This window comes from Ooceraea biroi, chromosome 9 (assembly GCF_003672135.1).
Source record: "Ooceraea biroi isolate clonal line C1 chromosome 9, Obir_v5.4, whole genome shotgun sequence".
NCBI lineage: Eukaryota > Metazoa > Arthropoda > Insecta > Hymenoptera > Formicidae > Ooceraea > Ooceraea biroi.
In genome coordinates, this window is record NC_039514.1 from 14,046,427 (window position 1) to 14,057,409 (window position 10,983).

At 35.5% G+C, this 10,983-nt stretch overlaps 1 protein-coding gene across 2 annotated transcripts; it reads left to right on the forward strand.

The window, feature by feature from the left end:
* The first annotated feature begins 2,204 nt into the window (after positions 1-2,204).
* LOC113561394 lies at positions 2,205-10,894 on the forward strand. 2 transcript variants are annotated; one of them, XM_026972528.1, is made up of 11 exons: positions 2,205-2,825; positions 3,654-3,888; positions 4,324-4,554; positions 4,715-4,809; positions 4,881-5,118; positions 5,230-5,630; positions 5,775-5,936; positions 6,092-6,426; positions 6,551-7,095; positions 7,713-7,939; positions 8,201-10,894. In XM_026972528.1, exons 1-11 carry the CDS (start codon positions 2,818-2,820, stop codon positions 8,373-8,375), a joined length of 2,652 nt encoding a protein of 883 aa, XP_026828329.1. In that variant the 5' UTR covers positions 2,205-2,817; the 3' UTR covers positions 8,376-10,894. The 2 variants fall into 2 exon arrangements, with proteins under 2 accessions (XP_026828329.1, XP_026828328.1); XM_026972527.1 differs by lacking the exon at positions 2,205-2,825 and having other exon boundaries at positions 2,832-3,888.
* Positions 10,895-10,983: the final 89 nt, after the last annotated feature.

A 10,983-nucleotide genomic window follows, 5' to 3' on the forward strand; every position in this document is an offset into this window, starting at 1 on the left:
ATCTTACAAAGTTTATAGGGGAAAAACTGAAATGCTCTCGATGTTAGATCTTGGTCTTAAAAAATGTGAATCTCTTTGGCATATTTTCGAATTGTGCAGACATTAAAAAATCTCTAGGAACAGCATACATTTGTTGTATCGTACATAATACTTCGCCGTGATTTTGGCAAATAAAAATGAGATTCGAGATTGAAATTCTTCGACATTTCGCCTCGTGTTAATCGTGGACGATTTATTTAAATGTCACGAAGATGTCAGACCGCTCAAGACAAAACGAAAGAAAGAGAAACAAGTTATAAATCGTTCGCCAGGGTACATGACGCTTGTACAGAGTATTTTTAATTCACGAGCCCTGGCACTGAGATCTGTTTCTTTTTTTCTTATTTAGTATCATTACTTATTGCCTATCTTATTTACCAATCTTTATCATTCGATTACGATAGTTATACTTTTTTAGAATATAGTACATAAGTCCTTCTGAAATTATTGTAATTGTCTTTTAATTAACGCTAAATTGTAACAATGCAGCCCATATTACTTAGTGAATTTTAATGAAGTTCTATCATGTGCAAATAACCGATAATATCGGTCGCTTGTACGTTCGATAATGCGAGTCAAAATAATGTGCTTTATATAATTGCGTGTACAGGCGAGTAAGAAAGATGCAACTGTATTTTTTTCACATATCAGCTAAACCATTTTGTTGCTCCTGCTATTTAATAATTAATCATATAATAAGAAATTCTCGTTAAAAAAAAGGATAACAACCACAAAGCGTAATTGCATAAATATATCTTCGGAGAACCTAATACTATTTGCTAGTTTATAATGAAATATATTTGTACTAATTTGGATCGACTTTGTTGTTTTTACTATACTATATTCAATTAGACTGAGAGAAAGAGAGAGAAGAAAGAATGTTAATTTACTTTTTATAATTTGTAAGCAATTGCTTCAGAAATAAAAATGAACAATAGTAACTTTAATGAAATATGTAGAAAACAAAATATTTTCCATAAAATTGTATATCCGTTATAGCTTGTATGGTATTCCATATTTGTTCGAAATGTTTTATCTAACATTCTTAATATCGATTTTTTTAATTATTAAATTCTTGGAATTAAAATTTCTCAAAATTTAGTTTTTATCTCTTCTTTTGTTTATAATAGCTATTAATAAATATTATTCATAAAAATAACTAAATTATTAATTATCGAAAAGTATATAAAGAATTAATCTACATTTTATTTTAAAGATTTCTCATGTATATGTATGTCTGCTGATGAACTGTACAGAAAGAAAAATTATGTTTAATTTTTTTTTGTATTTGTACTACTATTTTAATATAGAGATAAAGACATTAAATGCGTGTAACAGCTCTTCTTGGAAGTACTGAGAAACGTTAACATGTTTTTATTACAATACGTATTTATTACGAGTAACAATGTCAGATAGAAAGAACTGGTTTTTAGTAAACATACTTATACAACTGGTTATAATGTAATTTCTAAAAAATGAAGACGTTGCTATATAAGATAAAATTACAATATGATCCTATATGATATTTATTAAACTTTTTTGAAATCTATTTATATTATTTTCTATATTAGTTGTTACTATGTAATAATTTTGTAATAATTTAGCGAATGATTGCGCCTATTAAATGATAACCCGTTATTCAAAGTAGTTAAAATAAAGATATAATTACAGGCGCTTAATTTTTCCAATAGTATTCCAAAAAATTAGTTTTGGAAAATCTCGCTACGAGGCTCTACTATTTTTGTTTGAAAAGTGAGGTAAAAGTACGACAACTCAGCAACAAATCAGATGCAATTTTATATTTTTAAATAATATAACTCAGCAACAAATCAGATACAATTTTATATTTTTAAATAATATAATTACGAGTGCGGTCTGCTTAGCGCCATAAATATTTCAAAACATTTCCTTTTCTTTGAATTTGAAAGGAGGAAAAGGATAGAAAATATTCTGAAGCATTTGAAACGAATCGACTGGACCGCAACCTAATTGGTGAATTGGACCGATTCATGTTCTTATGCTTTTGAGATAAATGCCATATTTTACAATGGAATATTAAGTCATTTTAGTTTTAAACTGTATAATTATTTATTAAAATTAAAATCATTTTAAAAACTTTATTTTTTTGACATTTTTAGACAGTGAGAAAGAAAAGTTTCATATTATATTTCTAATTTTATATAATGCTTAGTAACTATAATTATTTATTTTTTACTTCAAAAATAATAATATTTATTAGTATAATTAAGAAGAAACGGAAACTATATAGTAACATCTGATAATTAATTTATTCACGCCATAATATCGAATATAAAAAAATGTAATATCTCTAATAAAATCATACGTCGTGACATAAAATATATACGAAATATATACGAAAAAATATACGAAGCATAAGAATGCGTGTAAGTATCTAGAATATATTCGACTCGTATGCAGGTATGTATGTTCACACGCGTACGCACACGACCGCCGAAGGATCAATATCGGCATGGCGGCGAAGGTAGAGCGGCTTCGCGCGGCGTGATCAGCTCGTACTAAGAGGAAAATGGCACATGGTATTTCTCGCCGGTCGACGACGCGACGACGACGGTGTACTCCGGCAAGGCGTTTCTATCAACAGTCGGCGGCGGCGGCGAAGTACTGAGGAGATCGTGCTAAAACGGGACGACTCTACGTCAGAGACGAGCAGAGGCGAGCGCTTTGACAGCCGAAGAGAGACGGCCAGTTGACAGACGGCACGCGCTGCTCGCCACGGCGGCGACACAAACAATCACCATGGCAAAGTACGGCCGCGTAATCGTCTTCTTATCTAACTGGAGTACGGCACTGCATTGACGGTGGAAAACGCACGCCGCGGCTTCGATAACGCCCCGTGTTTACTATTTCCCTGACCTCGTAATTGCGCGCAACTGCGCACGATGATTCCTCTCGTCAATTTTCTTTGGTTCCGCTTGGGGAATTCTCTGCGATTTTCAGCTATTCTGAGCAAATTTTGAGTGTACGCGCGAGCTCTAAAGGCGGATTATCTTGAAACGATCTTCGTTGACGCGTACACCTCCAGGAAACGAGCACTGTTTGAGCAAACACTGATGAGCACAAACGCAGCGGAGCTCCATGACGTGTATCGCTCGCAGCTTAATCTTATCGATGCCTTATCGGTTACTGGTACCGCCTCGGTATCGGTGATCACTCGTTCATGAATGATTTCCTCAGTCGTATGACAAAATTGGAACGTTCCGCAGAATATATCCGCGTTGCTTCCTCGTTGCCCGCGTTGCCGATTCCCTTACAATGAGAGGCAGCCAGATAAGAGACTCGCAGTTGCCGCCAAAGTATTTCAGTAGATTAGTTCGAAGTAAGTTGCGAAGTAAATCTTGCGATCGAGAACGGAAAGTACAAGTAGCCCTTTCATGATAGTTATATAATAGCAAATTTGCTCTTCTGTTTTAGCAAACCATTTTGCCTATATATATCATCTATATTTTATCTTATCATATCCATATCTCTCTCTCTTGTTACGTCCCTCACATTGTTTTATACAGCAATCTAATGTTTGACCAAATCTGTGACGGAATATTTGTTCTTGAATGCAAAGCAGAATGTATTTTCAGGGAGATGATGATAGTATTCGTCTACGATACTGCAAGATGTTGTAAAGAAGAAGATGATCCTGCGGAAGCAGTATTATACTTTCATCCAGCTTGGGTGTCCCTCACGCAGAGATTGGCTCTGGCGGGACAATTGATGGGCGTTCATCACTTCTTGACAACGTCGTTCTCAGCGCCAAGCTCCATCACGCTGCAGGGTGGAAAGTTTGTGCTGAAAAAATTCGGCCAATATGTGTTGGTGAGTGCATGTTGTTTATGAAGCTTTCTGAATATGAAACAACGTAATTCAAAAAGTATCGTTGTCAAAAAACCATTTTTGCCATTTATATTAATTATGTTCATTACGTTCGTATCAAATAATAACAAAAATAATGCTATTAATTATCATTAATATCATTAATATTAAATAGCAATCAAGAAATCAATAATAAGCTGTGAACTGTAAGGTGTTATTGTACCTAACTGTTCTCCGTAGTTTCTTTTCAAGACAAATCAAAGAAGTGTATATTCGACACACATAACAAATGTTCTTTACACACATGCTGTATTTGTATCAGTTGACTGATAAAAGCTATCTACGACAAACTAATTGTTTGTTGTACTTTACTTTCATTGTGCATGATAGTTGTTTGCAAGATTAATGATCGTAAATTGCACTGATTACTTTTGCTAGGCGGTGGGGACCGATAGAAACATACAGGACTGGATACTCGAGAGACGCGCCGACACCCTCGAGTCACTGTTGAAACTTTTTCACTGTGATCTTGCCAAGATACTGGAGTCCCTTAATAACGATCGTAACAGATTCACCGAGAAATTGTACCAGATGTTTGAGACTTATTTACCGATTCTTCAATACAGTGCCAATCTATTCTCCAACATTCCAGTTATTAAACTTCCAAAGGTTCGTGTACTGACGATACTGAGATTAAAATTAAAAGAAAATACAAGGAAATAGATATAAACATAAACACAAATATTGCACGCACTTTTTATGTATAAATAAATTTTTATTCTACGTTTCTATGTATTCCTTTTTGCAATAAAAATTACATTTGTCATAGAGTGCCAGCAACATATTTCTAGAAGCGATGCAGATACTACAACATTGCCAAGAAATAAACGGCGTTTTGGGCGGCGCATTGTTCTACAATAACAAGTAGGGAAGGAAATTATTGATAAGCGATCACCACATTTTTGAATTGTAAACGTAAATCTGTTCCCTTTCAGGATAGTCGCAACGCAGCTGGGTGCAGATTTGACGAAGCAGATCGTCATCATTGATCCTTATAGAATAAAGGCTCCCGCGGAAAGGATACCCACAGAATTTTCTCTGCCGGTTGGCGTTCAGTTGCTACAGGTGTACATAGAACGGAAGCAGTTTGCAAAGTTGTTGCAGGAGGCGAATAACGAACGGTATTACAACTCGTGTCTAGACACCGTGACCAAGAAGATGCTGCAGAAAAGGGTAAGTGTAGGAGAAAAGTATCGCGAGTGAGGTGCGCAAGATTTGCTCGAAAGGGCAAGGGAAAGTTGCGAAAGAACAGCGGATTGTCATGCAACTAAGCGATGTTTTTAGACCGTGCCGAAAAGCAGCGCGAAGGAGCCGCCGACGACGTCTGGCATGAAACGAGATACCTCGCGGATCTTCACCGTGCCAGAGGAAGGCGAGCTCGACTCCGCGAATTACCCGCCGACATCGCAGTACGTGTCGTCGTCGATGCCATTCGCGATCAACCACGAGTCGCCGATCAGACGCAAGCAGGAAACCGTCAAGCCGGAACGTTCCAAGAGTAGCGCCACTGTTAATCCACTCACACCCAGCGTATGCGCGACACCGCTGAAAGACGTGAATCGGGTGTTGCACGAAAATGCCATGCTGATCTGCTCGTCGGAAAATGACGGCGAAAATGAAGGGTCTAGTAGTGTGTCGAGAGACAATGATGACGACATCCCGGACGTTGTCAAGGAAGCGCTCAGGTACTCCTCCGAAATTTTCTGAAACGTTTAAAATTCAGTTTTTTTTTTTTTAAAATAGAGACTTCGTGCATTCACTTTAAAGCTATAAAACATTTTGTAGCGTAATCTCAATTTTTAAGTAATTCGATTCTGACTGTGCAACAGATGCAAACGCCTGAACAAACTAAGAAATGCCACTTCGAAGGAGAAGCTGATGAAGAAAAAGGACCCTGACAGGAAAAGCGTAAGCCTGCCGGACTTGACATCATCGATTACGCAGCACGTGAATGATATTCCTAAAACTTATCAACCGGAGCTGGAAAAAATGTAATCAAGTTAATAATTATCAAATATGATTATTGAAAGTGGATTAGAATCGACTAACTCGGTAGAAATAATCAAAATGAACATATTTACTATAAAACATTTACGATTAATATGCAATCCCTGCACTTTACTCAAATAATACTATAATATAACAGGTTGCATAAGTTCAACAAAGTCTCCCCAGACGACCACGATTCATCCCGGCGGAAGTCTTTTACTAGAAGCAGTAGACGATACTCGCGCACTATTACCGATCCTTGTTACCCCGTTTTTCGATTCGACGGTCTATCGGTTTCGCAATCGATGTACGAGCAGTATGTTGCTTCGCAGTGCGAGGAACTGCACAACGATCATGGCAACGACAGCGCCATCCGAAAGCACCACGATAATGATGGCAATTTGCGACCGAAGAATCTTCCGAATGACCTGACGAACGCAAAACTGCCAACAAATGACAGCTCGAGCTCGCTCACGAAAGACATTTGCGAAGGTACGTTTTTTATATAAATTGCATTAAAATAATTCCAATAAAATTATTATAAAAATAATTAAAATAAAATTTTTTAAAATCTATTATAAAAGATATAAATTTAACAAGATACGAACGCCCTTAGAACGCGTCAAACCCTACGACAAGAGCAAGCAGGAAACATACAAGAGATCGATGAGTTTGCCGCTGAAGCCGCTCAACATCGTTGCCGAGGTGCAGAACGGCGATGACCGGCGGAAATCGACATCGGAGTGTGGTGGGAGCTCGTGCGAGTTTCCGCAAAGACGGAAGCTGGACGGCCTGCAACTGACGCCGCTGATGTCGAAGCTGAGTTTACTAGCAGACGAACGAACCAGCGGTTTCTGCAGCCGCGAGACCACGCCGAGTGAATTCCGTGATCTGTCCGGATTTTCGGGCGGCGCAGCCACGGCCGCCGCTACAACGACGACGACGACGACGACGAATCAATTTATCAGACAGAAACTCGAGTCGGTCGAGAAGGAGGTGAGCGACGGCGAAGACGAATTGGACGAGGACTGGATCAACAAGGACGACTCTGCTGTCTGTCTCGAGAAGACGGAGCTGTTTCTTTGCGGATTCCAAAACATGGTGTTGGTGCTGCTGATGGAGAATGGCACCGCGAACAATCCGGAACTAATACTGTCTCTGGTACACGCAAAAATAATATGTATAAGATAGAATTATATATATATATAATTTATAGATGAATAATTTACATTAGCTTTCAGATTGATGTCGCGTTTTTTGGATTATTTTGATTACGTTTCGTGAGAATTTAGTTCGTTAAATTGAATGCATTAATGCATCGACGTTCGACGATGAAATTTTTTTATAACACAAGAAGCGTATTATAAAACCTACGTAAATGCTGACGGACGCTGGATTGCATTAATGCACTCGATTATATTTTATCGTTGCTATGCCAAGATACCACATTATCATATCAGGCTCAAAAGTTAAAAAAAGCTGCAGCGGTATAAATAACGTGTACATGACGGACTTGTATGTCATAAAAAAGTGCAATTATCGATTAAGATCAGGAGGAATTATTTTTAATAAATGTGATAAAATTAATTTTCAATACAAATTAATAGTATAATTAAAAGGTGATAAAAACTTCCAAGTATTCCTTGGTGTGCTGCTATTGTAAAAAATCGAAACACTTCTTTTTAAAATTTAATATTAAAAAAATATAAATTGTTATTCATTGTTATTACAATTAAAAATTAATTTTATTTAAAAAAATACATTTATTTGTGATATAGTGGAATACTTGCGTAAACACATTGGGTAAACTCGAGTCACGACTGCAGCAATGTCTGGAACCGATGCCATCAACGGAGAATAAGGAATTATACAGTATTTTAAGCGTGGATTCACAGTGGGACACAGTACAACGTTCTGGACTCTGGGGTGTCACCGAGTTGGACATCGTATCCTGTCTCCACGATAGATTTATGCGCGCCGGCAGTTTGATGGACATTATTGTCAGGTAATTGCGAAATACTGCTAATTTCTTTTATTACAGAACAGATTGAAACAAAATTTTTATTATATTTTAATATTTTATATTATTCACGATTTTTTAGTTCTATTTTTCTTTTTGATAAACGAATAAATTCAAGTAGCCTTTAAGAATAATATTTATATATTATGTATTATATAATATATAATGCAAAATATATAATTTTAAAAATATATTATACTATACCTGTGCATTTTTTAAAAATTAAAAAATATCTTAATTCAATAGAACGGAGGATACGGTGGTTTACGGTAATCAGTGTGGAGGAATAAAAGTGTTCTATCAGCAAGCAGTGACGCCAAGTGCTTTCGGGACGCTTCCGACTCCAGCGGATCTAATGGGAATTGTGGCTCTCAAAGCAAAACGTCGATTAGAGAGAGATCACGGGATCGTGTTGCTGTAAATCCAAGATTGTACGTTAATCTCCTCCGTTTTGCTTCTACTTTTTTTTCGAGAAAAAGCATAAGTAACACATGCGTTTGCAACACTTCGCTTCTTTTTCTCTACAAAAATCGACGAATTCAGACTTCCGTATATATATTCTACGCAAAAGGGAAAAATCCGATTCCATTACACTTTGACTCGGGATAAAACCGTTTTAAAAGAAACATTTTTCTATGCGTATTTTTGTAATCTGTGATTCTTCCAACCTGCCGAGCGTAATTACAAAACAGTTGGTTACGATCGAAGAGCTTCTTATATATCACTGCGATGTACTTATAATCTGTATTCTCACTATCGTACTATTGCGCACTGTCGCATCGGTGAATCTTTCAAAATAGCCGATTCTCGGCGACGATGCATTTTGTACTTCACCATTCCACCAATTGTGCGTATAAATATCACAACGAATGTTGTTTGTATTATACATATATATATATATATATATATATATATATATATATAAATACGTTGTTGTATATAAGGTGTCCTAGAATCGGTAGGAAGTAGATATACATAGCGTCATTGCTTTTGAAATTTTAAGGCCATTTTGTATCTAAAGAATTAAGCTATTATAGAGTATCGAATTTTAAAAGATTGAAAGTATGATCTCTCGCTCTTACACTGAGAAAGTATTGACGTAAAATTTTGCAAGGGGAATGACGCTGTGTTGTCCGACAATTCTCGGACATCCCATGCATCGTTGATTCTTTGTACATACGCGTACGCGTACGCATAACGCGCGCGAGCCATTATTAAGTTATTTAAAGTTTAATTGAGTTGGCGTGTAAACGTTCTCTGTTAGTTGCATTAGAGCGAAAATAGCGAAAATAGTAGAGAGCATATCCGCGAGAAGAAAGATAGAAATCAGTATTTTGCAAGCACGCTGCGTCCAGTATTTCTAGTCGTCCAAGCTTTTTTTATAGCGAACAAACGGTTACGATAATAATGTTGCAGAACATCAAAATCTGTCGGACGTGTTCTCAATTTTAATGTAAAGATATTTTACGCGCCATTTTTTGCACTTTTTGCAGCGTTAAGATATATTCGGTATAAAATCCATTGTTGTGTCTTGCAATATTTCTCTTGCAAGAATTATTCGCAAGACGAATTTTTAGCAATGAGATGGTTCATTTTAGCAAATACGGTTGCCCCACGTCCACATAATTCCGGAAAAGAAAAATCTGTAACATAATGTAATAACATAAATGTAATTCTAAAAAATAATAATTTATAGAATTATAATATATATGTATATTCCCTGTGTATTCTTTCTATTTAGAAGATTAATTTAAATAATTGTTAGCTAATTATTCAGAGATTTAAATAAAAAATTCAGATAATCTAGGTGATTTGTTCGTAGTCGATCAAGTACAATTAAGATCGATTCAGACATATTCGTACCGTATCCGGCCGACTGAAATGTAAGAATACTCTGATATAAAGTAATGGAGACGATATTTTCATCAGTATACGGACGTGCACGGAATGGAATGTCTGAATCGACCTTTATGGCACTTGTTATGAGCATGGATTTAACACAGACATATTTTTTTTATAGTCTAATTACTATTTTATATTTTATTATAAACAACCTAACGTAATACTCTAGCAGAGTGTTTAACATAAATTGTAGAAAATATGCTTTGATCTAATATTACGTAGTATAGATGCATAAATGCATTAGCGGGTGTGTACACGGAAAAACTACATTCTAAGGCCGGTCGGCATAAATATGTTTGCGACGAGAGAGAGAGAGATATTTACGTGAAAAATCATTTTAATACGCCAGAGGCGATAAATATGAATCATAGGACGTGAGTGTTTTCAAATTCTTCGAAGCAGTATCATAGAAAATTTGAAAGACATTTTATTCGATTATATATTATATTATAGCATAAATTATCACAGGCATATTATCACAAGACGTTTTTTGTCTTCTTGTGCTTTCTTATAATTGTTTATCTATCCGATTCAAAAACATCTATATCAAAGACTGAAACAGATTTTTATAATAAACTATTAATATGTCATTTTAATATGACATATATAATATTTGATCGTCAAAAGATTTCCCAACAAATATATATATATATATACAGATATATAACTATTATATTGCAACTAATGAAACAGATAATATAACGTATACAGTACACAGTAACTTAAATATTAATTATAATTTCCCACTCATGGATTATTACAGTTATTATATAAATATAACAGGTACTTAAAATGTTGTATAACAGATATATAGCAGAAATATAACTTGTTGCGTTGTTGCATTGTAATATACCTATAGTGTGATTGTTATCGTATATGTTACTGTACGTTAACTTATGTATGTATATAATTTACATTACTAATTCCAGAAAAGGATTTTTGCAGTAATTCTAAGCAAACTGTTTCATTTGCATTCGCTCGAAATTAATTCAAAGACTTCCTGATAATAGTATGTGCAATATGATTTTGCGTAGAAAAGGGAAAAATATAAATATTTAATCATTATGTTATATTGTGCACTCAAAATATATATACATATAAAATATATTTATGTACATAGCGTGTTG

Coding starts and splice junctions, on each gene's coding strand:
- LOC113561394 (XM_026972527.1), top strand. CDS start 3,592: ATGTTTGACCAAATCTGTGACGGAATATTTGTTCTTGAATGCAAAGCA. Junction 5,937..6,091: donor CAACCGGAGCTGGAAAAAAT/GTAATCAAGTTA, acceptor ATAATATAACAG/GTTGCATAAGTTCAACAAAG. Junction 6,427..6,550: donor CACGAAAGACATTTGCGAAG/GTACGTTTTTTA, acceptor GAACGCCCTTAG/AACGCGTCAAACCCTACGAC.